Here is a 27,040-nt window from a genome sequence, read left to right as displayed (position 1 = left end):
AACTAAAGAAGATATATGTAAAATATAAGAACAAACTTTTGAAGGTTATAGAATATTCAAAGCGAAAATACTTACAGGGGTGCATTGATAAGAGTGGAAGCGAACCTGCTGCTATATGGAAACATGTGAAAAATTCGTATAAAGAACCTTTGAAACAGAATGACATAAAAAAAATTGAGTATAATGGTGAAATAATAATGAATAAAAAACTAATTGCATCTAAGTTCAATGAATACTATGGTAGTTTGGGAGCTGAATACGCTGGTAGGATTATTGAACCAGAGAACTATGAAAGTCCAGTAAAAGTTAATATAAGAGACAGTATATACCTCATTCCTACTGATAAACATGAGGTTGAGAAGATTATTGGAACACTCCAGAAGAATAAAGCTCCAGGTATTGACGGGATAAACTCAAATGTTCTCAAAGAAGTGAGGCAGAATATTTCGACGCCTCTAGCACACATAATCAACGAATGTTTTTTAAGCGGATGTTTTCCAGATCCTTTCAAGATTGGTGTCATAAAACCTATTTATAAGGGTGGTAATAACTTGGAAATGTCTAATTATAGACCCATATCCTTGATATCAAATCTCTCGAAGGTAATGGAAAAAATTATAAAAGCAAGACTCCATAAATTCATAGACAAACATCGTCTATTGTCAGAGCGACAGTATGGGTTTATGGAGGGAAAATCGACAGAGGATGCAATAAGGGAAATGACCACGTTCATCTATAACGGATTAGACAAAAAAAAACCTACTATGTCCATATTCCTCGATTTGTCGAAAGCATTTGATACGGTTGATCACGGAGTACTTCTTGGAAAAATGCATGACTATGGAATCAGGGGAGCGGCACTGAGTTTGCTGAGGAGTTATCTGACAATGAGGAAGCAATGCGTATCCGTTGATGAAGAGAAGAGTGAAGAACGGGAAGTAAGATACGGAGTCCCTCAGGGAACGGTCCTCGGACCATTGTTATTTCTGCTCTATGTAAATGACCTCCTGAATATGAACATCTTTGGAAGTATCGTTAGTTTTGCTGATGACCTTTCGATTTCTTATGAAGCAGAATCTTGGGAACAACTTAAATTAAAAGCAGAAAAGGATTTACAGAGTATCTCAGATTGGTTGAGCTACAATAAGTTAACCCTCAATATGGAAAAATCTTGCTATCTACCATTTACATCCTATGAAAATGGTCTACCAAACATAGGGCCAATAAAAGCGAGAAATGGAACAACCATATTGGAGAGCAGAGATGGATTCGTCAAGTACCTAGGGATCACCGTAGATAGACATATGAGATGGGAGTACCACTGCGAACAACTAGCAAAGAAACTGCGCGGCTTATTACATAGATTCAAACGTCTCAAAAAACAACTCAATCTGAAATATCTAAGGATGGTTTATTTTGGCTTGGTACAGTCGCTGTTGACATATGGTATTTCGGGCTGGGGGGCAGCATATGATGTGCATATAGAAAGATTGAATATCATTCAAAAATGTATACTGAAGATAATTTGCGGTCATAGCATGCTGTTTCCTAGTGACGAGATATACAGAGTCGCACATGTGCTGGATTTGAGGCAACTGTATTTCATGAAGATTGCAGCACTCATAAAGAGACGAAAAATTGAACTTAGGCCAATCGATCATAACTACTCCACTAGACGCAAACTCGACCACTATAAAGAGAGTAAAACGATGAAAACGATAGGTCAGAGATCTTGCATATATTTAGCTCCCAAAATATATGGAACAATCCCAATTACGTTGAGAGCTTTGAGAGTGATTCGGTGGCTACTCGGTTTGAACAGAACAACTATACATAACGTTATTAATAACAAAATATGACGAAGATAAAATACACATTCCCTAAAGTGACAATTATTACCAGATTTGACTTAAGTGCGTTTGTTGAGCAGTTCCACATGGTGTATCCTGATATATTTAACTTTCGATGTATATGATGTCCATTTGGGCCAGAGAATTTTTTTATTTTGTTTCCATTTTTTGTAGTGGCTGTCTTTGAATCGTATTTCTGTTGTGAGACTAACAGGTGAGCTTCTTAGAAGTGAGCCTCTGTCTCTTTATTTCAGTTTGTTTGTACAATATTATTTGAAGTGTTCATTTTGGTTTTATGGTCAAATAAACTTTATTATTATTATTATTATTATTACCTAACTATCCTACGGTAAATTTAATTGGACTCAAAATGTACAGGTGTTTATGTAAAATCATCAAGTTGGACACATCGAATTATTGTAAACTCAAGATTTTCAAATTACAACCTATATTTTTCAAAATCAGTCGATTCTACATGGAAAAAAGACAAAGCGAAAATAAAAGTACCTACATAAGGCAAAATTATGAAAAATTGAAAGTGCGAAAGAATTTCCTGAGAAAATCTTTCCAACAGAAATATACAGAAAAGTGTGATTACGCATTTTCACAATTTTTTTTTCATAGGAATCCAAATACCTCATAAACCTTTGAGTTTTTAAACAGGGGTTATATACTGTTGAAACTCCTACATCAGATGTAACATCAAATCAGCTATCATATCATCTACGATGCGAAAATATACAGGGTGTTTCTAAATTAGAAGTGAACCTGAGAGGGCGTGTTAGTATGACTCATTTGCTGTCGTTTGAGCCATATTTAAAACGTCTTTTAGGCTATTGCGGTAATTCACCCTGTATAAGTGTAAACCTTGAGTATTTAAATTCAATGGTGTATACTAACATTTTTTCAGTACACGTCCTCAGAATATTTGATTTTGAGAGGAAGGCTTCATAGGAAGTTTAAAATTGATTTAAATTCAATGAATGGGATGTAATTGAAAATTTGTAATAAATTCTGGTCCAAATCCCATTCCGCTATTACATTTTTTCTCAAAGAGTTCATCTATATGGTGTTGCTTTAAATATTTGGCTATTATTCGGATGACAAAATCTCATATAGATGATAAAGAAAACAAGCTTGAATTTAAGGGTTTAATTGAAAACAGATATACAGTGAAACCTCTACTAACGGACACCTCTATTGAACTGACACATGGTGTCTACCCAAGGGAGTTTTCACTGTATAACTTACTCTTGTATTTATTACTTACAGAATATAACACATATAAGGGAATTATCTTTTTGGTTCATTTAAATAAAACCTTTGTTATTGAAACAGAAAACACACATATTTGCGTTGTTTTTAATTCACCTGAATCTTACAAAAACCTACATGATGTTATAACTCTTCTATTTCAAAAAGGTTAATCCAGAATTGTGAATTATGCTTAATATGCTTCCGGAGTATGGACCACCATGCCTCTATGCGTGGATTATGAATACTGCTCCCATATAGAAAAGGTGATTTATCAGAGGTGGTTTCATTGAAAGTTTGATGCAGAGCTTTTTGAATTCTTTCAACTGATCTATTTTCTGTCCCGAAATCACTTCTCACAGTTTTAGGACAACCCCCAACATTCTTTAAAGCATTCAAGTAATAACCAGCAATAACCTGAAATTGAAATAACAATCATTCTATCTGTATGACACATGTTGCTCTTTTTCTCTATGTACAAAGCAGACAAGGTTACTAAAAAATTGCTCAAATGACCTTCCCACTTGTATGCTCATTTCTAAACGAATCAAAAAATTCATTTATGGTAGCTTATTGCCTAGAGATGATATTTCAGTTATCCAAATGAGCGCAACTATATAAACTATTATAGATTTGAAGTGAGTTATTTTTGCAATTTTCGCGTCTACAAAACCTATGCGCCCATCCATTGAAATGGACTAGAAAAATCACTCACCTCAGGCTCGAAGCCAAATTATCTGCATTGAAAATCCATCAATACAACCATTTATGCATATATAGTATATGCATAATATACTATATATAGGTACTATATAGTAGGTATAATAATAATAATAATAATAATAATAATATATTTATTGATCCTCTGAGACATATAAACAAACATGTATAGGACAGGTCAAAAAACAAAAAGAAAACAGAAAAATTATTCGACTTGACATACAAATGGTTGTCGATAATAATCAGCAACACTATAAAAACATTCCTTAATCAGTTTAGCCTTAACCTTCTTTTTAAATTCCTTGAGTTCGAGAGACTTAACACATTTTGGTAAATGATTAAATAATTTGATACACTGATATTTTGGTGAATATTCAAATCTAGTTGTTTTATGTTTGGGAATGTGGAATAGTTCCCCATTTCTGGTACTATAGCTGTGAAAGCTGGAAAGTTTTATGAAGTCCCTCTCATTCTCCTTAAAATACACCAGGCACTTAAAGATGTATACACACGCCACTGTTAGAATCCCACTCTCTACAAATGTCGGACGACAAGAGGTTCTGGGATGGATATTGAACATCATTCGCAAGATTCTTTTCTGAGTTAAGAATACCCTATCAACATCAGTGGAGTTTCCCCAGAGCATAATATTATAGGAAAGATGGCTGTAAACAAGACTATAATATATGTTGACAATAGCGCTTATAGGAAGTGAGTTTTTGACCCTGCTTATTGCATAGTAAGAACTATTTAGTTTCTTACAAACGGAATCGACATGTGCAACCCATCTTAGATTGGAATCGATGTAAATACCAAGAAATTTTGAGTGCTGCGCCGACGAAATGATGTCATCCATATGACGTATAACTAGAACTCGCTCACGACCCCTCAGAGTGAAATGAACACATTGTGTTTTCTCAATGTTTATTATGAGTGAATTTGAACGACACCACTCAACAAAGCATTTCACCAACTTACAACACAGTTCCTGAAGGTCATCAAAAGTACGAGCAGTTACCAACATAGAGGTATCGTCAGCAAACAAAAGTATTCTGATGAACTTGATAAGCGGAAGTAGATCTGAGAAATTAGATGAATTAGCCATCATCTTTCTCAGATAGTCAGGTAAGTCATTAATGAATAATAGGAAAAGGAGTGGTCCCAGAACGGAACCTTGTGGGACTCCAAGGTTCAACTCTCGTTCGGTTGAAATGAAATCAGCCACCTTGACGGACATTGTTCGACCCTTAAGATAACTTGATAGCCAATCAAGAAACACACCTCTAAAACCCAAATTGTAGCACTTGTCAAGAAGAACTTGAAAAGAAAGACTGTCGAATGCCCTCGAGAGGTCAAAAAATAACCCGGCGACGAACTGGCCATCATCGAGATACTCATACACGAATTCAACAAAATAAAGTGCTCCTGACTGAGTTGAGCGACCTGATCGAAACCCATGCTGAGAGGTATCAAGTATATGGTATTTGTCCAAGTAGTTCATCATTCTATTGAACACAATTCGCTCAAAAACCTTAGAAAAAACACTTAGGATGGAAATTGGTCTGTAGTTTGCTACATCATATGCAGAGTTATTTTTGTAAATGGGAACGACTACAGCCCTTTTGAGGAGGTGAGGGAAAACGCCACAGCTTATAGAAAGATTAATCAGATGGACTAAATGTGGAGCAATATCCACACTAATCAGCTTCAAGATACGAGAAGAAATAGAATCAACTCCACTACTCATTTTGCTCTTAAGTGATTTTATAGTGTCCAATACTTCACACTCTACAACAGGATAGAAAAAAAAATTTGAATCGAGTATTTTGGATTGGGTACCGGGAAAAGAAGATAAATTTTTGTAAAAGGAGTTGAGTTTTCTCTCAGTTATGGTAGAAAAATAATGAACGAAGAACGTCGCAACATCTTCAGCCTTAGTGTACGAAACATCATCAACCAGAAGCTCAATAGGTCGTATTATTCCCTTGGATCTTCCAGTCATAGCATTCACCAAACTCCAAATAGTTTTGTTTTTATTTCCAGAATTTTGTATGAGTTGGTTATTATATCGTAATTTAGTATCCCTAATTAGTGTGCTGTAAGATTTTTTCGCTCGCTTATATAAATTATAGGTTGATTGGCATGACAAATTTTGATGTAACCAATGAAGGTTCTTGAGCTCTTTCTTGGCTGTGACAATCTCTGCATTAATCCACTTTTTGTTGTTGTTTTGGGAAAAATGTTTACATTCTGTCAGTGGGCAGCAAGTCTCGAACATTTCCCGAACTGAGGAGATAAATGACCCGAAACTTTCATCCACATCCACACTATCATAGATTTGTCGGAAGTCACAATTCGAAATACTAAGAGCAAAATCATTCAAATTGTTCTGATTAAGTTTTCTGGTCAAGTTTGACATATTCTTGGTCCCAGAATTATTTGCACTGAAATTCACAAAAAAATCAAGTAACAAAGCACGATGATCACCAATGAAGGCCTCAAATACCTTAGCTGTGTGACAATCTGATTCGATGTTAGTCAAAATATAATCGACTTTGGATGTGGACGTACGCCCCGTTACATCAGTAAAAACTCGAGTAGGATCTTTTGATGATAAGTGCAAATTAAAACAAGCAAGGAAATCCAAAAATAACTTAAGGCTAAGACAGCTATTCTGGAGAAAATTAATGTTCAGGTCACCACAGACAAATATCACATCTCCTTTACTGTAACAATAGTTCAAGGTATGGGACATTCTATCCAAGAACACTTCAAGATCACCTGAGCCGGGTCGGTACACACTGAGAACTATCAGTCGAACTTCATGAGTATGCATTTTAAAACCACATACCTCGAATTGCATCTCCTCGGAAAACTGAGACACGGATAATTTTTTAACTTGCAGTTCAGTCGTCACATAAACCATCGATCCACCGTGTTCTCTGCTGGGACGGCAGCAGAAATCGAACAGATGGTAACCAGGGATGGTCATTGTCAGTACACTATCAGCAGTGCACCAGTGCTCAGAAATACATACAATATCTGGTTTCTTTTCGTCAAGTAGAACTTCAAGTTTAGCTAATTTGTTGGAGATGCACTGGACATTTAATTGAAGAATTCTTAATTTTTGTCTGGAGATATTGGTGGCAGGCTCATTCCTACTCATTAGGTCAGCACCACCTGTTGACGTCGCCTGGGAAAAAACTTGTTAACTGCGACACCCACTGGCCAAAACTCAGGATTCAACACTGTGTCAAGGAATTCCGCAGGCAGTGTCACCTTGAAAGAGGAATAAACCTCAGGTTGTTTGGACTTTGGAGTTTAATTTTTCGCAGGTGACATCCTGAACGTGTTGTTGGAAATAATTTTGTAATTCGCCAACAGTCGTATCCGGGCCGAGTCTCGTTACATGGAGGTGGGAGAACTTTCTTTTTGGAACCACACTGAGGATATTCGTCTTTTGTGTTCCAACAAGAGGCTTATTGGATTTTCTTGGCAATTTCTTGACTACAGTAGGCGAAATATTCGGCACCTTTGAAGTTTCAGCAGGTACTTCAACATCATTTTTTTTCGTTTTTTTGTTTTTTGTAACGACTTTCCAAGCATAGGATCCCTCGTTGTCCATAGGTGGATTTCCGCTCGATCTCTCGATGTGTCGCGGAGAATCCAAACGTGAATCACCTGAAGTACGGGGCACATGTAACAACATCGGTGCGTCAGATGGAGGTGAGTCACCGGGATGTTCTGTTCTTTCAGATTTCTTGTCGCACTGATTATCAACTGGTTCTCTGATAAGGTTTTCAACATTCCTTAATGAACGTATTTCTTCCGTGAGTTTTTCTAAGTGTTGACTTTGTGAATTTATTATATTTTTCAATGAGACAATTTCTTTCATGAATATGCCAGAAATTTCGGCAACAATTTCATCTCTCATTCTCACCAAATCCAGCATTGGTTGGAGTTGTTGTGTATTTTGATGTTGGAATTCCAAGACGTTCACGCTGACTTGGCAGTTTTCACACTTCCAATTATTCGCGTTATTTGAACGAATTTCATTAAAACTCTCGATTGATAAGTTGACACACTTGATGTGATAACTATTTTTACAAGAATAACATTGTATCGAATCATCGTAGCGATTTATTTTGTTAGAACACTGGGAACAACAAATTCCACGTTCGTGCGGCATGATGTTTCAATGCATGAATTCGAATCAATATAATATACTATGCGTTCTCCAATAGTTCTGAATAAATTTGGCCAGTGAGATTACCGGGTATAAAAAATGGGGCGATTATGTGATTTCCATAAATACCCGCCCAAACATTTAATTTTTGGGACAGCTGAGTATGCACCTCACCACGAAATAATCTTGGATTTTCATCTGACCAATACCGCGACGGTTACAATGCCGTTGAGGTGAAATGAACACTCGTCCGAAAAACGGATATCAAACATGTAGTTTTAATTACCGTTAATCATTTCACTGACTATTTCACATAACTGGAGTCCTCATTCAGTTCCTGAATCAATCGTATATTATAAGGTTGGAATTTATGTTGTTTAAGGATTCTCATGATTGTTGTCCGCGAAACACGGACAATTTCCTAGTATTAAAAGTCGGATCTATTGCTACATGACCTAAGACAATCTGACAATCACGTCGCCCTCGCTTGTTCTCTTTCATGCACCCTCTTTTTGTTTCCGACTGGACAAATTGCGTCAAATTTGGCAACCTGTTGCACAACGTAAGCAGCGGATACATTTTTTCCAGGATGTCGTTCGTTAAATAAAGCCGTTGCTGTGCGGGCAGAGTCGTTATTTCCAAAAAAAACATTTTATCATTTCGACCCTTTCTTCCACGGAATACACCAGTTTAATTCTACTACGAATTTACAATCGCTATGACACACTTGCATCGTACTTAAAAATTCACGATAGACTAAGGAGAATAAAAAACATCCGTTTAATTTTTTGGACAGGAAATTGATATGAAATAGATTGTACTATATTCTCATAAAATGAGTTTTTAAACCATGACACGTGTTTCGCTATCACAATAATAGCATTTTCAGGTGGGCGAAGGTAAACACGTGTCGTGGTTTAAAAACTCATTTTATGAAAATCGTATATTCCGTTTTATGTTCAATTATGGATTTTCATCAAGTATCGGCCTCATCAATTCAATAAAAAATAAATATTTTTTTGGACAAAAAATTAAGATATATAACTATACTAAATACCTACTTTTGAAATTTGACGAATACGAATAATATTGTAATAATCGATGGATATTTTGAAGCGAAATTTTAGGGTCAGATTCTGATAGTACTTAGTACTTGATACGATCTTCAAAATTAGTTATCGCCACAACCATCATCTAAAAAATACTATACGAAATACGATTCAGTTTTTTACTAAGCTCACGAATATGTTGGTTCCTGTTCGAAAAGCAGTCAACATAAGCAGAAACTTAGTCGAATCACAATCTTGGTTTGCTCTATGCTTGAATCAAGGTTTTTATGTCGCACTAGGGCATAAGCATCATCAGCAAATAACAGAAATCTGATTATTCCTGAGAATCCTGAGATGGAATTGAGCCAATGTGTAGGTAGGTGAGTCATTAATATCTAGAACGAAAAATAGAAACCCCAGATTACTACCCTGAGTTACACCCAAATCCAGAGACTCTGCCTAAATCTATAATATCGTCTTTGTATAAATGAGTGCAGCTGCTAGAGCTGACAGACACTTTTTGTGTTCCACTCCAAGGTAGCGTCCCGAATATTAATTTCAAATCGTTTGAATACGAGTATTGTAGAATAAGAATAACTATTTCAGGAAAATGTATGGAATTCTAAATAGTCCGGATTTAAATTTGAAAGTTCCATAATAGGAACTATGTATTTTGGAAATTAATTGATACTGGAAATATGAATGAAAGCAGCTAATTTTCAATTTTTTTCATGCTGCTAACTATAAACATTTCCATTTGAAATGAATGCCCCTAATAACAGTGTGGTTACCTCCTTCAATACCTATTCACTAATTTTTTGTTTCTTTTAGATTCTTGGACACACTGAAGGAGTGGGTATTTTGGCCTATGTTGGCTGCCACAATTGGAAGTTTAATAATGTTACTGAGCTATATTTACTTCATTTTAGCTGTGAGTGAAGATCTTATTTTTTCACGCCTCCTGGATAAGATGGGGAAAATTGTCATGGAAGATGGCACGCAGAGGTCAAAAAACCATATGTTGCATGAATTACGACTAGATTCGAATATACAGACTCTTTTTCTTATTTGAAGGGAAATTAAAACCACCAAAGCTCATAACACACCAGGCCCGTATTCTGGAGCTCAATAGAAGAGAAAGCTGATCTTTCATATCACTTTATGGCAGATCAATCATGTATTTCCTTCTCACTTTTCTCTCGGTTGTTCTACTCCCTGAAATGCAGACCCAGAAAGAAGACAGAAATAATACCACTAGTAGTATCAACGTTGTGAAGTATCGTTTTTTTTTTCTTGATAGAGACGATAGTTTTTTCTCTCAGGTCCTATTATAGTCTGGGAGCTCAAGAGAGAAATTAGAGGTACCTTGGACCTGTAGACTACCTCTACCAAAAATTAGACTTGTATATAAGGGGAATTGTCTAGGACACCCTGTCAGAATAGTAAACAATAAACGATCTTTGAACATACTCGAGCGTGTCAGATTAAGATATTATATACTCCATTCACTTTTATTTTAGCACTCTTGTCAAAACATCTTTGGGTTTTAAATTACCGCTATGTTGCCCGTTCTACGTAAAAGTTTCTGTTATTACGTATTTTATCACAATGTCGAATCTCTTCGGAAAATATGTGACAAAAATAATTGAAGTTTATACAAACTGATTGAAGTCATTCCAAATCCAGTTATTTGCATGGAAAATACAAGAGATCAGTATAATATCATAATATGCACTAGCTTGAGGAGATGAGTTAATGTTCGTTATCGTCTTTCACTAAAGTTTGAATACATTAAATCAGCTGTAGATTCCAAAAATATTAACCCGAAGATAAAATGCATATGATGCAGAGGTTGGGAATGGGTATCTCTCGAAGGAATTAACAAATAATTACAAGAATGTTAAATTCTTCAACAAAAATCATCTTGCATCCATATAAGTAAAAGGTTTTAAAGGAACAAAAATTTCACATGAATAAACAATTAACAGAACAACTGGCGCGTATTTGTGGCTGTTTATCAAGACATTGATATAATATTAATAATAATTAGGTATTTATTGGTACCTTAAGACATTCACAATGTATAGGACAAGTCAAATGAAAAATCATTTTCGGGAACTTATTCTACGATGACATTCATCGAAAATCCTGTAGTAAACTTTTAGTATTAATTCACTCAAACATAAAATTCTCAAATGCCATCACTTTTTTGGGTCTCCCAGTAGAAGGAAATTCTTTGTCATCCTCTCCATTCACAATCTTTCTGATTGTAGAAATATTCAGCTGCGATATAATTCGTTTAGATTCAGATGAAACATTATATAAATTCAAGAGGATTTATATAATATATAGGTACATTGAATATGTTCACTACCGTCTGACGTATTGTGGATTTTAGAATATCAGGGTATAGCTATTTGAATGAGCGGACCTGAATTCTAAATAGCACTTCCTGAAACCCTGTCTCTTTTTTCAATCACTTTCGGCATTTTTGTAATAAAAAGTTGATATTAGTTGTGGCAACAGCGTTATGACAGTAACGACATTTCATGAGTGCCAACCTTACTCCGTTCTAGTTACAAAATCTTGAGAAAATTATTTCATGGCCAAACGACTGCTAAAATAAATGTGAATGGAGTAGATATATGTGGTTTTACTTGTCGAATAGTATACCGTCGGTTTACTGCCAAAATAAGATAAGTACATTTTTTACCATTTTTGTGTTTGTTTTGCATTACGAAAGTTTGTTAATTAGTTTTTTTTTTATTTCGAGCATTACTTATGTCCCCGCAGAACTACAATCTATGTTATTTTTTCACCTATTCAAGGTTTCCTTTCATGTAGGGGGAAACTTTCAATCCTCATTTACACAGAACTAACAAAATGTTAGGTACTTATTTCTTTTTTGGCAGTAAGCTGTCGATACATTCCCTCAACCTGAGAATTTAAGCGTGACGAAAATGTGTGAGAGGACGCCAAAATTGCATGTCACGTACGTTCTCGATCGCGGTGGCTCTTTTTCTAATCTGAAGCTAATCATTCAAGATTAACTGAAAAAAATCAATCTGATAGTTTCAGCAAGCCCAAACAATAAAAATTGGCCATAAAGGTCACAAAAATAGGTTTTTTTCAATTAGGTACCTTTCCCGGGCTTCGAATCGTTTTAGAATTCAATATAAAAGTTCTAGAACATAACATTTCTCCAAATTTCGTCCGAAACAATTTTTTCTACGACCATAAGTTTTTGAGATATATGGCGATGAATATGTACATAAGATAGGGATTCTACTTTAACCTTGCCCTTTAGATCTCACCCTCTAGCGGATCTAGCTCGAGGACGGTTAATGGTATGGAAAATTGCTTGAGAAAAAAGTTGTATAGAATTTTATTATCTACAACTTTCATTATGAATGCAAAAACGGTTAGAGGAATAAGAAGGGAGATATTTTTGAAAAATGCTTTATTTTCATCTTTAAACTATCAGATTAAGAAAACTCCCTCTTGATTAGTGTCAGATTAATGGGTCAACACATCTGCAATACCCCTATTAACCATCTGTATAAAAATCTGACACGCTCTAGCAGAGAGCGATTTTTTTTGCATTTTTAATGGACCGCTGTGACTTTGCGTTACGACCGAATTGTCAGTCTCTTAAGAAGTAGCTTTCTCCGGGCCCAATTAACATATCCCCTGAAAATCTGACAGGTTCGAAAATAATTTTTTTACCATTTTCTACTCTTGCCAGCTCCACCACGCAAACTGTCAGATTAATATGAATTTATTATCACAGACACGTTGGGCATATAATATAGTATCTTAAACTGACACTCTCGAGTACAACTGACGATTTTTTTTACATAGGTATTTGAAAACCTGTACACTGAAAGTGCATAATACATCATGGTACCTTTTTTCTTCCTAACATCTAATCTTCAAAATCTACTCGGTCTTCACGACGCTCGAGAAAATCCCGATTTAGGATCGTTGACTCCTCAACTATTAATCTCATAACGAAGTCGCTATTAGCTTGTACCTACTAAGCCTATATGAGAATTTTTTTTTGAAGATTTTCGCAGAATTCGAAACGAAAAACGTGATAGTTTTATCGATTTTCACAGATAACCACTAAATGTTATGTTATGTTAGCATTACGTTCTAACGCAATCATCATATCAGTATCAACACTAAAATTCCTTAGCTTACTTGACAACGAATTTTTTGAGCTAACCTTTTGTAAAGGTGTGATCCTCTAGGTGCCCATGAAAACATTTACCATCCTCTCCGGGACACCTTGTATCTGTATAATCAATTAAAATATGATATTTTTGCAGCAAGCATCATTAGAAGCTTTTCCTAGAGTGGCAAGCTTAACTGCTATCAGTGTATTCTCTCTTTCTTTGTATGCAATTTGTGGACAAGGACTTGTAGATCAGGTAAATCAGAACTGTTTCTGAAAGAAAAAAATATTCGATTTGCGCATTATTTTCGAACTTCAAATCAAAATTTGAATCCAATAAAGAAAAAGGATATTCAGAGAAACTCAAAACAATGAGATTATCCTTTGATTTCAGTGTGAAAATGTTAACAGTTCGCTCTACTCCTTACCATGGTATAAATACAGCAAGAAGAATTGTGAACTTCTGAGACTTTTTATGGTAGCTACAAGTAAACCGTTGTATCTAAGTCTTCTTGGTTTCATTGACCTTAACTCAATAATGGTCATGAAGGTAATATATCAATGAGAATAATTTCTTTGATCAGACATTTTTTTTTCAGGTTTATAAATTTTTAGTTTCGTCACTTGCTGCAGTCCAACAAATCGTTGCTCTCAGAAAAAAGGATGAATGAATCTTGCACCCGCTTTCAAAGTACATTATTTGAAAAATAATATGAGTGTACCCGCTGTTCTATTAAAATTGCACGAATGAATTCCGATGACTTTTGCCTCTTTTAATCTTTGCTTTCTACCCTTTTGCTCGTAAGCGAATTTTGACTTACGGTGTCAAACCCGAAAGTGGCCAGCTACTCCAGCGAAGGTGAAGGTTGCTGAAAGGTGCGAACGCCTAAAGGGCCATATGTTTGAAGTTCTCAATTTTGAAACCCATATTGATGGCCGGGAGTTTGAACAAAGGGTTTTATTACTTTTATCTATCTATCAGCCAGTGTCGGCTCGTTCGTCATTTGAACCAGAGAGGCTAAAATTGTTATGAACAATGGACTCAAGTATTCAACCAATTATATTTTTCAATATTAAACGATAAAGTGAAGTGCAAGCACAAAAAAACATAGTGATTTTTGTATCTTAGAATTGATAAAACCTCACGTTATAACGTTAACTTTAATTTAGGCTTGTACATAGAATACGATATTATACCCAAAACCACTAATTATGATACATTTTACCTTTTGAATATATTTAAAATTAATTTTTATTACTGTTGCTAGGTGACCTAATTACATACCTACATCATTTGATCCTTGTGTACAACTGATTTGTTCTTTCTTCATCAGAAAACACAGAATATTTTGATTGTGATGAGTTGCTCATCAAGAAATGATTGCATTTTCATGGGTTAAGTGTAATCATACTTTTTATATCTAAAATACAAACTAAAACAATACAGCCGCATTACATATATCAACAATACATTATAGCAGGGGCGCATACGCGGAGTGGGTTAGGTTTGGTTAGTTAGTCCCCTAAAATTTGCCAGTAGCCCCCCCAAACTCAGACTCTGGATGAGCCCCTGCCTGAGTGCAACCGTTCGGAATTTTCAAATGACTCGTATTCTGAAAGAGCAACTGTTTCCGTAATAAATCTCGAAATCTCATCAAACTCAGTGCAACCGTTCGGTCTTGAGGATTTTTTAAGTGAACCCATATTTTTCGGAATTTATGGAAGGCCAAATTTAGACACGCGCATCTCCCAAGAGATGATCATAATCGTAGAGCTGAAAGTGAATTCGAAAAGGGGAATTTCTCTAGTAATAAATTTCGAAATTTTATCGACCTCAATGCAACCGTTTGGTCTTGAGGAATTTTTAAGTGAACCCATCTTTTTCGGAATTCTTCGAAGTTCAATTTTCGGCATGCGTATCTCCCCAAAAAAAAAAAAATCACGGTAGGGCTAAATGTGATATATATTCTGAAAGAGCAGCACCTCTAGTAATACACTTCGAAATTTTACGACCTCAGAGCAACTGTTCGGTCTTGAGGTGCTACCCTGAAGGATGATGTGGTATAATTCAGTTAATGCGTAGCATTTGTTGATATCCATATCGACTTGTGATATGAATTTAAATATTATTGAACATAGTCTTGGTCTTTTCGTTATTTAAAAAACGTTATGCCTACTGCGGCAGCACTCATCATATAGGAGGATTATGTCTAAGATTATACCTCACCCCTCACCGGGTTATTACTCCGAACTCATGTAATGGCTGCCAGACTAGCTGCTTTCATTCCACCAGTTTTCCTTTTGACTAAAAAAAATTCCAAGAACGAGAGGGCACCATTTTCATCAACTTCCATAGTCATAGTGAACTTAATCTTTGGCTGTGTATCGTTTCAGGATAATACTGAAATGTTTCTTATCATGACTGCAAATGTCAAAGATGCCATCGACATAACGTAGCCATGTCAGAAGTTTCTTTGAAGCCATAGCATTTTGTTCAAATTCTTCAGTCACTCAGAATCAAAAAAACCATCAATATGGCTTCTATATGTCGATCACGCCTTTGTTATTTGAAACTAAAAACTGAGCTTTCCTTTGCCATTTAGGGCTTGTCCATCCCTGAGAGTGAAACTCAATTCCAAGGTGGACAATGTGCTGTACTTCATTGTTACCATTAGATATAGGTTTATGTAATGTCTTAAGTAAATTGGAAGCTATATTTTCATAATCACTTCTAATCATTTTCCGAAGAAATTGGGTAATATCAAATAATTCATCTTCTTTATGTTTATATTCATCTCGATTTTGAGTGGAATTCGGCAGTCTATCCATTTAATAATGCAGTAATTGGACAGAAAACAGCAATTATTTTATTATCATCATTACGGATTACAATAAAAAAACGCGTTTCGGTAAGTTTTCGATTCAAAATGACATTTCATTCTATGTATTAGCTACCTAATGCTGCTGAATTGATGTTTTAGACTTTTGCATATCTTTTGGGAATGTGAATCTCCAAACTTATGCAAAAAGTTGATGACAATCAAACGGTTCGAAAAGTATTTGAATGAACTTCATCTGGTAGGTAAGCAATTGATAATCAAAAATATCTTGAAGAATTATAAAAGGAAATCCATCAGAACTCATTATTCGTTGAATACGCAATTCTGCTCACTCAGTTCAATTTGGATTGCATATACATATGTATAAGATTAAGAACAAAATTGATGAAATTATTTGATCCACAAATTGCTAAACTAAGTTGTCTTTAATGATACAATTGTAGATCAGTATTTAAGTCAAAAATCATAAGCTCAATAATAAGGATAAATTCAGATGCATATACCACCCGACGATATGAATATCAACAAGTGTTACGATCTGAATTGAACTAGCCAATTTGCCATCGTCAAGGCCCCAAATGGAGTACGCTCCACCGAAGAAAAGCAGATGCTGACCATGGTTTCGGCCTCATTTGGCCTCATCAGAGCAACATAGCATTTTTCTACGGTGGTGAACGTTTGGAATTGATGGAACTTTATTCAATATTGGCATGTTCTACTGGGTACTATACATTTACCCAGAGCGCCACCCAATATGAAACAGTGTCCGATTCAATCCCCTCCAGATAGACAATAGCATATGTCCCATATTTTCCCTAATTCATTAATCTATATAATTAATTAATAGGCGTGATCATTCTTTATCATAAGCTCAATTTTCATCTTCCTCAGGGTATCATACTAATTCACACAATTTTCTGGCGATAATTCAAAAATTTTATATTCAAACATCGCAGAATTTGATGAGGAATCAATTTCCATCATTAAATATGGGTCAACCCATTTGTGAAACGCGTGTGCTTTCAACCCTTTTCCCGCACGCATTTCAAATTGCAAAGAGTCTCTTTCGCAAACGGTGTGGGGAAAACCTGTTATTTATTTCTATTAGCAATATATTTATACAGGGTGTTTCATAGTTAAGAGTACATAGCTCTCCTCACCGACTGTCATAGCATCAGCGAAACCTAAAGTTTCGGACCGGCTAAGTAAAATTCGATTGAACTGAAATATCGTCTTAAAACACCATGTAGGTATATCGGAATTAATGAAAATGGACAAATGAATTGGAAAGTACAGAAAAAAACCGATGCGCTTGGGGTTGAAAGGGGTTGAAAGCTGTGCATGAACATGGTCGACTTTCATTCGGTGACGAATTTCATCAGGTATTATCGTCTCAAAGTAAATGAGCCATGACAAAGTTCATAACTGCGCATTCCGTTTTAAAACGTAATTAATCTTTAGAAACAATGTGAAATGTAGTGGAGAAAAGTTGAAGGTTGAAGTAGAAGTTTACCTGTACGATTTTGGAAATTTGACAATGTTAACTAGTTAGTAATTCTTAATTCAAACAATAATGAATGTTTTAAAGTATTTCCTAGTCTTTTACTGTATTAGTTATCACTGCTTTTATCGAGAAGATACTGTATCAAACCTTTCCTGTACTATGGGATAGTAGATACATTTGACAGTTTTCAAAAAAATCTTCAGTATCTCGTTCCATGACCTGATTTTTCTTTTTCTATCTTAATTATTTGCTAGTTGGTTGGTTATGTAGGATACCACAAAGGCGATTCATGAAACATTTGGTTTTTTCCTATTTTAATTAGAACATCAAGCGTATCAACCCTCCCTAGTCCTTATAGTTATAATAATGTAACCAGTCCTGCCCTGGCGGCCGCTTCCTTCTAGAAGCATCGTGAAGGCAAGGGAATATACGCCCAGCGGGGGCAGCGTTACAATAATTTCAAAAAAGTTGAAGTGAGATATAAACTATACCAGTCGATTATTCCAACAACAATATTCCAATTAGATGTTTGTTTTTGTATGTTCCCCCATTTGATCAAATAACACCTACTGAACTAAAGATTTCCTAATTAAAGATTTTTACTTTCAGTGAAAACGTAACGTTAGTAATAACTGAGTTAGTGATAAAGTCTTAACAATGATCCTTTCATATTTTCTGAGGAAATTGAACGACATATTGAACATCAATAAAGGTAACTATTTTCTGATAACTCCAAAGAAGGTAACTATTGTTTGCAGTTATGTACTTGTTATCAGGGGCGCATCCACGGGGTGGGGGGTACAAGGGGTTATTAAACTCCCCCTCCTAGAAAGTAGTATTCCACAGTAAATCTAGTTGAGCCAGAATCAACCTCCCCCCACACTCAGACTCTGGATGCGCCACTGCATTAGGTACTACCCTTAACGTAAATCGTATAATTTCCTATCTGTTTATATTTTTGAATTTCAATTTCCTGAATTGTAGACATATATTCCTGATATTCCAGATGATCCTTTGCGATTTGTTGAAATGACTACAATGGATCTAGGTAAATTTACATTACTCAAAGCATTGTTGTATGCGGGATTGTCCTATAACATACTTTTTTTCCTCATTCAAATTGCATACTTTGCTGTGAACTTCGAGTTGAAACAATTCATACAATTCTTTTCGCTAAATGTTGGGGCTCTACATGTAAGTTTTTCGTTTTTTTGTAGATTTTAGTGTTCTAGGGATAAAAATTTTTCATTGTACTTACACAGATTGTTATTACAATGGTACTTTCTTGTTTCCGCTCATTTATCGAAAAAGTTCATCGAAAGATAAGAAACGCTATAATTGAGACAAAAATTTAAGTTCAGCTTTTAAGCTTGAAGTAAGTATAAGCAATTTGGAGGTCACAACTCATAATGTCCTTAGTGCAATTCAATTGAAATTATTGGAATTTGAAAATAGAATAATTTATTTCCTCCGTTTAAGTTTTGGTTTCAAAAATAATCGAGGCTCATTATCGATAAGATTTTACTCTCGATAGTCGATGCTAAGTGGTATAGGGTGGGCTTGAAAACGAAACAGATGGAATGCTATTCATGATTTTTGTGATGCATGCATAGTTTTTTTAAACAAAAATCTAACTCAAATGTCCTGGTTTGATTATTTCTTTCCTGAGTTTAACCTTACGTGGTGTGAAAAATAAATATGGTTACACGAGTGAGAAAGTAAGAAAACATACCTGTTTCATTGAGATTCCGAAATGGTACAACTCTACTGTAATTCCAGCATTCAATACAAAATGAATTCCTATTACAATGAGTCAAGGCCTAGTTATACGCCACATTGAAGTATAAAGATTATATGTAGTTGGGGAGCCCAAGAGGGAAATTCAGGATTTACTCGAGAGTGTCAGATTAATATAAGGGGATATACCTAGGGCTCTGTAGAGTACCTCTAACAAAAATGAGACCTGTGTATAGGGGGAATTAAGCTCCTCGCACTTATTACCCTCTAACTCGAAAACGGTTAAGGGTATGAAAATTTGCTTCAGACAAAAGTTGTATAGAATTTTATTATCTACAGCTTTCATAATGAATATAGAAACGATTAGAGGTACAGGAAGGGGAGCAGTCTGAAAAAATTCCTCTTTATAATCTTCAAACTGTCAGATTAAGAAAACCCCCCCTGATTAGTGTCAGATTAATAGGTCAACACGTCTGCAACACCGAGATTAACCATGTGTATGAAAATGTGACACGCTTGGGTATGTACGAGTATCGATTTTTTTGCATTTTCAAAGGACCGCTGTGACCTTGAGTCATGTCCGAATGTCAGTCTCTTGAAATGTAGGTTCCTTCGGGCTCAATTAACATATCGTCTAAAAATCTGACACGCTCGAAATTTTTTTTTACCATTTCCAACTCTTCCACGCAAACTGTCATATTAACATGAATTAATTATCAGAGATACGTAGGGCATATACAGTATATTAATCTGACACGCTCGAGTATGTACAGACGCTTTCCCCACCGCTTAAAGTGCATACATCTAATCTTCAAAATCCACTAGGTCTCCACGGCGCTCGAGTAAATCCGGATTTAGCATCGTCGGCTCTCCAACTATTACCTACATCATTGAGTATTAAACCTTATAATACTCAATGCCTACATACAGCTTATAGCATTTCGAATGCTGGACTTTTTTTGCTCAATAAATCCGAAATTAGTGATCCGAGACCCATATTTGAATTTCTCCTTCAAAGCTGAAATAAAGAATGTTAAATTTAAAAGAGGTAACTTTATCAAAAAAAAAAAATGGTGCTAAAACGTACAATAGACATATTACAAATCATTATGTTTGGTTTTGGTATGAATTTGATTGCATTGATATGATTTAAACTAATGGATACAACATACTCAACGTTAGATGTTAGATGCATATGCCATTTATGTCTAATCTACCGAAATATGTAATATATTTTCAATTATTTTTTAGGGTTACTTGGCTTCTTGGACGGTTCTTCGATATGAAAAAGATAGCATTGAAATGATCAACTACAAACAAAAGCATTTTATCAAACTGAGTCAAATCAGTGCCAGCTCTTATACAAGAATCCTGAAATCTGTTACTCCAAGGAGATATTTTTTTTTGCTGAACTTGTTAGCCATGCATTTTCTGTTCCTTTTTTTCTGGCCAATATTCGGCTACGAGGATGATTACTATTTTCCCGTATACTTCCTCAATGAATATGTGAGACCATTATTTGGACGTTATATAGCATTTTCACTTCGAATATTTTTTTATATTACGACTTATACCTATGTGACCAGTGCTTGGATACAAGTTCATATATCTACATATTTTTTATCTCAAATGGAATTTCAATTGATTGTGGTTGAGGATTATATTCGAGATTTGGGAAAACTACCTATCAGCGAGGAGAGAATCCACTCAAGTGTTGTTGATGAACATTTGAAAGTTTGCATACGACATTATTTTCATGTATTGGAGTAAGTAATCTTATTTTACATTCCTTTCATCAAAATCTTTACACAGTAATGGTCAGAGTACAACAACTTAAATTGAACTGGAGAATCTTCTTTACCCACAAATTAAAGTTATGAAACTTATTTCGGACTATTTGTCCAGAAACTTCCCTACCTTTAGCTTACCAGGATTCTGCGAAGAAGGGTTGTTGTCGTGTATCGTGTAGTTAACAGTATTAGTCGATCTTGTGCGACGGTTGTAGATCTTGCTTTTTCTCCTCCATGTGTATTTGCAGCACTTCTTACACCCTAGTACGATAGCAATTCCATGCTTTATTTACTACACTTTGCGGAACCTAGTGACGTGACGGTTAACTACTTCTTGTTGAGCTAACCTTCGTTCAACCAACACACTAATTGTAGAAGTTGGAAGGCTTCTAAGCGCATGTAAAACTGGTGGCTATTAGTCCACAATTGATATTAAATAATATACAACACCAGATGAGTTGCAATAGCCATTATCGCACATACAGACCACAGAGAAAAAATATTGTAATTTTTTTCTACTTAAGTCATCAAGTGTGTGATACGAAACGCAAACATATGCCTCTTAACATGGTATGTAAAGCAAGGCTGATAATTTGATTCAGGTGCAAAAAGAAAATTTTTTCTCGAATATCCACTTCAACTATTGAGCAGCATACTAGCACAAATGTTCTAATGTTTTCACTTCCAGAAATTAATACCCAATTGTCCTGCAGCGACTTCTTCAACTTTTTGAAACGCCGTTGGAGTCAGTGTTGGTCAAGTGATTTCAAAAGTCATTTAACATGCATGTTTTTTTACACTTTGAAAAAAACCAAATTACGTACCTATCTGAAATCTGAAAAATCATCGCCCATTTCAACACTTGCTGAAAATTACTATATTTTATCATAAGAGGTATGCATTCATCGTCAAAATGCATACGTTAGAACGTTTGTCTTTCAGAAAAATCTAGGAACATCTTAATGAAAACGAAATGATTCTATGTATAAGAGTACCTACACTCAGTGTTCAGCTGCCTTATTGCAAAACAAATCACTGATTAACTGTTCGGGTTAATCAGTATATTAACCTAACTATTTAAGCATCTGAGTTAAAACGGTAAGATATGGATCAGGAGCTTTTCATTTGAACTCAGTTAGATCACTTTAAAACCTGAATCCTAAGATGTTAAAGGATATACCAGGTCATGTTGGCATGGGCGCCCGCAGAAATTTTTCTCAGGGGGGGCAAAATATCATCTACGGTTAGTTTTACTGAAAGAAAAATTTCTCTAACGGTGAGTATCGAAAAATTTCCAAAAAGATGGAATCAATTAAATGATCGTCAAGACCGAACGGCTGCATCGAGCTCCATAAAATCTTCAGATTTTTAACTAGAGGAGTTGCTCTTTCAGAATTTGTATCACATTTCCATGTACGGTTAGTTTTATTGAGAGGAAAATTACTCTTACGGTGACTATTGAAAAATTTTCAAAAAGATGGAATCAATTAAATGATCGTCAAGACCGAACTGCCGCAACGAGCTCCATGAAATCTTCAGATTTCCAACTAGAGGAGTTGCTCTTTCAGAATATGTATCACATTTCCATCATCTACGGTTAGTTTTATTGAGAGAAAAATTACTCTAACGGTGACTATCGAAAAATTTCCAAATAGATGGAATCAATTAAATGATCGTCAAGACCGAACTGCTGCAACGAGCTCCATAAAATCTTCAGATTTTCAACTAGAGGAGTTGCTCTTTCAGAATATGTGTCACATTTCCAACTACGGTTAGATTTATCGAGAGAAAAATTACTCTAACGGTGACTATCGAAAAATTTTCAAAAAGATGGAATCAATAAAATGATCGTCAAGACCGAACGGCTGCATCGAGCTCCATAAAATCTTCAATGTTAGAAATATGGCCGACCTTTTATGCGCAAGATGCAATATCTAGTAATTTTGAATTCTTGGGCAAAATATTGAACAAAGAAAAAGGCATTTCATTTTTTTTGAGAATCCCGTTTCAAGGGCTGAATGATGATGAATATAGATTTTTTCGAAGTAATTTTCAGCTGAAGATGCTTCATAATTAGGTATACATTTGTCTACCGCAAATTCGTGGTTTTCAAATCTCTATATTTGAGACTCTGAGCAATAGATGATGCTTTGGAAAAAATTTCTGTGACGCATGCATCATCGGAACGGTATTTTCCACTGTATGTATATCTATAATAAAATTTATGTGACGTTGAACATCTACAAAATTGATAAAAACATCTTGTAGTGTATTTACTATTGGTTCCAATATATTTGAATATTCACTTGCTACCGTTAAACAAACCACAAAAGTGAAAGAGTTTATTGCAGCCCATAATTGAGCAGCTCTTTTTGTTGTTGAAGAATTCATTGAAATTTCTTTTTGAATATAGTTTCAAAGTTTTCAGCGAAAACTCTAGCTGACCAATGAATTTCACAAACAAAGGATAATGTTGAAGGTGTTGTGCTGAAAAAAAAAAGGCGATCAGAATCTCAGGGGGGGGCCATGGCCCCCCCTGCCCCCCCCCTGCGGGCGCCCATGCATGTTGGACTTTCTAACAATGCTCTGACATTTTGATTCACACTGAAGGTTGTCTTCAAATTTTTTCATTTTTTATAGATTCATGGATAAAATGAAGGGGTGGATATTTTGGCCTATGATGGCTGCCACAGTCGGAAGTTTGGTTATGTTACTGAGCTATATTTACTTCATTTTAGTTGTAAGTCAAGAACAATTGAAGGAAACACTTAAAAATACTGATATTGCATTGCTAATACTTTTTCAGCAAGCATCACTAGAAGCGTTTCCCAGAGTAGTAAGCTTATTTCTAAGTGTTGCATTTTCCATTGTTTTGTATTCAATGTGTGGACAAGGACTTGTAGATCAGGTAAATTGTTCAATTGAATCAAATTTTCTGAGACGATTAAATACAATTAAAATTCATAAGAACTGATTAACGCCAAAAGGCTATTCAAATTCATGGTCGATGGATATTATCTTTTCCCCATGAGCCTATGTGACTGATTACATAATATGGCATCCATTTTGTGCTGATGACTCATTCAGTATTCAGATAGGTATATGTAATTAAATAATTTGCCTAATGAATGATCAACGAAGTCCAGATTGTGAGGGAAGAGTGTAGACAGGAAAAGTCTGAGGTACTAGTATTTTTTATTTCAGTGTGGAAGAGTTAACAGTGCACTGTACTTCTTACCATGGTATAAATATAGCAAGAAAAATTGTGAGCTTTTGAGACTTTTTATGGTAACTACAAGTAAACCGTTGTTTCTCAATCTACTAGGTTTCCTTGAGGTTGACGCATTACTAGTTATGCAGGTAACATAATAATTAGAATAATCTCTTTGTTCAGACATAAACAATTTCAGGTTTATAAATTTGTGGTTTCATCCCTTGCGGCAGTTCAACAAATTGTGGCTCTTAGAAAGAGGGATGATTGAATTATTTGATTATTTCACTCTTCACTCCAATGAGTCCAATAATTTTGAAATATTCACGCAAATTGCATAAACAACATCTCAAAAATTATTTAATTATATGCATTTGTGCACTGTACCCACTGTAATATTAAAATTGCCTAAATTAAATTGAAAAATCTTGTTATTATTTCCAAACACCTAATTCCTAATGACATATTTGCACGACATAATTATACCGTTTTTTTTTTCGATTTCTTTCGCGAACATGAAAATTATGAGGAGAATCTGCATGAATTATAAATTGAAGTGAAGGGTGACTATTAATAAGGGATCCAGCCAAAATTCGTCGACTTTGAAACAGTTAAGGTTTATATTCTGCGTCTAAACGTAGCACTTGGCTTTGCTTGCACCACCACCTTATTAGCAGAGAGAAATAGTTATTTTCCTATCAGGTGGAAACTGCCGTTGCCCGAACGATGCGAAGCAGAGTTCGGGTAAGCAGTTGAGTGCGGGCAAGACACTTTACGCAAGAGTTAGGAACAATATTTTTTCTACAAGCGCTTGAAATATATAAATATATGGGTCAAAATCACCAAGGTGGCAAATTCCACATTCTCTTTTATGATGAATATACCTAGCAGCCATTACTTTGATAATCAGCTCAAATTATCACTCAACTTGTATATGAACTATATTCACTTTGGCAGAGCATAGAATTGAATAGTTCACTAGTAATTTCATTTTTAAATTGAGCTATCGCATAAAACAATCATTCCGGGAACGTTTTTTTGATGTTGATAATAAAATGGGGGGATAATATAAGTAATTTTTTCCTCTCTGTCCAAAAGCAGTAGTGCGCAGTTAATGATCTAACACTGTAAAACTCTAATGAAATCCCAAGCAAAAACATTAAGGAGCAGGAGATCGCTATGAATTGAGCTTTATGATTGTTTCTTGGTATTGAATTCTGCAAATATGCTAATATCGCCGAATTATATACTATCCATTTCACGAAACAGATCATATCTCATTTGATTAATTCATATAAAATGACAGACGTTATTCTGCATGTCGTTAAGGGTTTCTCATCGTTGACGTTCTGTCCATAGAAAGATGATAGAATTTAATTTACTCTATAATATTGGCGTGCGGGAAAAACCCCTGCTAATCCATTCCCGCACGCATTTGCGTGCGGGAAAGAAATAGCAGGCGTTTTTCCCGCACTCTGTGGGAAAGTGACTCTTTGCAACTTGGAATGCGTGCGGGAAAAAGGTTGAACGCGCACGCTTGTAGAAAAATATATTTAAACCTCAATGATATTTACTTCTATCGTAATTTTCAATATGAAAACTTTTAGCAGAATCTCGATACCTTCGGAACGCTTTTACTTGGCATGTCATGAAATTTGAATCAATATGTAGAAATTGCAGCTAAGCATAACTTTGAACAAATTGTCAATAAAGTGTCAGAAGTTTTTTGAATTTCTTCCCCGTTTTTTCAATTTTCTACCGAATAACCACTGGTTTATCTATGGGAGATGATTCCCCAATATAAGGGTCCTGTAGCGTTCCTCGAACAACTGAAGAATAGAAGAATCATCACTTGGAAGACTGGACCTGGTCGAAAGACCCTCCCAGTCAAAAGCAAGATTTAGCTATTATTAATTTGAGTACTGAAGGCATTTCTAACGACGAGGGTGATCCTCCACCAAGATCAGCAGAAGATTTTTTGATGCAGAGATGATATTCCTCCCAATGCAATTGAAAAACAAGTTATGTACCTATGATTATTTATTTTTTCTTCAGTGTTCATCAAGTCTTAGAATGAGTTTGGATGAAGGCTTTATTATTAATTTTTTTTCTCGTTTCCTGCTCTGTTTCTTTGTTTCAGATATTATTTCGAAATGGAAAGAGGATAAAGAAATTTTTCATGCCAATGGAAAGGAAGCCCTTCAGTATTAAAAGCTTATTCTGTAAACAAATTTGACATCACTACACTACTCACGGGGAGACAGGGTTTTTTTACTGAGGTTTTTCCCTAAGCTCTTGTATCATACTCCAAATTGTATGGTACCCCGTTACACTAACCTCTGCTGAAACTCATACATATGCTATATTGTTTGATAACTGAAAATGTATTGCTGACATTCAAAAGAATATATATATGTATATACTTTGAAAAAAAGGAAATCTTCGACCCATCAAAATTCCATAGCCATAGGACCGATTCCTCTGAATGTACGTTATAAGGCCGTCATGCCCGCAGTGTCTATGATAAGTTTGATAACGTCCAGTTTCATAATCAAATTTAAAGTCACTTTAAGCTTAAAGCTTCCTTTAGTGTCATTTTTAGTAGGGTTAAAGGAAGCTTCAAAATTAAAGCGACTTTAGGTTTGATTATGAAACCGGCCGTTAGAGTCATAATAGCACCATCGTATGATAATGCACTCCGATAACGTTTTTGTTCAATATT

The 27,040-nt window shown here is 35.2% G+C and overlaps 2 protein-coding genes and 1 long non-coding RNA gene across 5 annotated transcripts; 2 read left to right on the top strand and 1 right to left on the bottom strand.

Annotated features, from left to right (window-relative positions):
• The first annotated feature begins 9,884 nt into the window (after positions 1 to 9,884).
• Positions 9,885 to 13,988, top strand: LOC123315785. Of its 2 annotated transcripts, XM_044901639.1 has the most exons (5): positions 9,885 to 9,990; positions 13,391 to 13,492; positions 13,631 to 13,786; positions 13,836 to 13,907; positions 13,944 to 13,988. In XM_044901639.1, exons 1-4 carry the CDS (start codon positions 9,928 to 9,930, stop codon positions 13,905 to 13,907), a joined length of 393 nt encoding a protein of 130 aa, XP_044757574.1. In that variant the 5' UTR covers positions 9,885 to 9,927; the 3' UTR covers positions 13,944 to 13,988. The 2 variants fall into 2 exon arrangements, with proteins under 2 accessions (XP_044757574.1, XP_044757573.1); XM_044901638.1 differs by having other exon boundaries at positions 13,836 to 13,988.
• Positions 10,161 to 14,653, bottom strand: LOC123315786. The gene is made up of 3 exons (XR_006537998.1): positions 14,522 to 14,653; positions 13,288 to 13,509; positions 10,161 to 10,274 (listed from the first exon to the last, which is right to left on the bottom strand). It is a non-coding gene; the product is annotated as an uncharacterized LOC123315786 (long non-coding RNA).
• A 2,883-nt stretch (positions 14,654 to 17,536) lies between these two features.
• On the top strand, positions 17,537 to 24,722 carry LOC123315427. Of its 2 annotated transcripts, XM_044901116.1 has the most exons (8): positions 17,537 to 17,623; positions 18,190 to 18,292; positions 18,587 to 18,774; positions 20,569 to 21,083; positions 23,748 to 23,847; positions 23,914 to 24,015; positions 24,312 to 24,467; positions 24,518 to 24,722. In XM_044901116.1, exons 2-8 carry the CDS (start codon positions 18,238 to 18,240, stop codon positions 24,587 to 24,589), a joined length of 1,188 nt encoding a protein of 395 aa, XP_044757051.1. In that variant the 5' UTR covers positions 17,537 to 17,623; positions 18,190 to 18,237; the 3' UTR covers positions 24,590 to 24,722. The 2 variants fall into 2 exon arrangements, with proteins under 2 accessions (XP_044757051.1, XP_044757052.1); XM_044901117.1 differs by lacking the exon at positions 17,537 to 17,623 and having other exon boundaries at positions 18,150 to 18,292.
• The last annotated feature ends 2,318 nt before the right edge of the window (positions 24,723 to 27,040 follow it).

Source organism: Coccinella septempunctata, chromosome 6, assembly GCF_907165205.1.
Source record: "Coccinella septempunctata chromosome 6, icCocSept1.1, whole genome shotgun sequence".
Taxonomy (NCBI): Eukaryota; Metazoa; Arthropoda; class Insecta; order Coleoptera; family Coccinellidae; genus Coccinella; species Coccinella septempunctata.
The sequence above is the reverse complement of the archived record's forward strand: the minus strand, read 5'-3'. Positions and strand labels throughout refer to the sequence as shown.

Coding starts and splice junctions, on each gene's coding strand:
- LOC123315785 (XM_044901639.1), top strand. CDS start 9,928: ATGTTGGCTGCCACAATTGGAAGTTTAATAATGTTACTGAGCTATATT. Junction 9,991..13,390: donor ATATTTACTTCATTTTAGCT/GTGAGTGAAGAT, acceptor ATATTTTTGCAG/CAAGCATCATTAGAAGCTTT. Junction 13,493..13,630: donor GACAAGGACTTGTAGATCAG/GTAAATCAGAAC, acceptor CTTTGATTTCAG/TGTGAAAATGTTAACAGTTC.
- LOC123315427 (XM_044901116.1), top strand. CDS start 18,238: ATGATCCTTTCATATTTTCTGAGGAAATTGAACGACATATTGAACATC. Junction 18,775..20,568: donor TAAATGTTGGGGCTCTACAT/GTAAGTTTTTCG, acceptor ATTATTTTTTAG/GGTTACTTGGCTTCTTGGAC. Junction 24,016..24,311: donor GACAAGGACTTGTAGATCAG/GTAAATTGTTCA, acceptor TTTTTATTTCAG/TGTGGAAGAGTTAACAGTGC.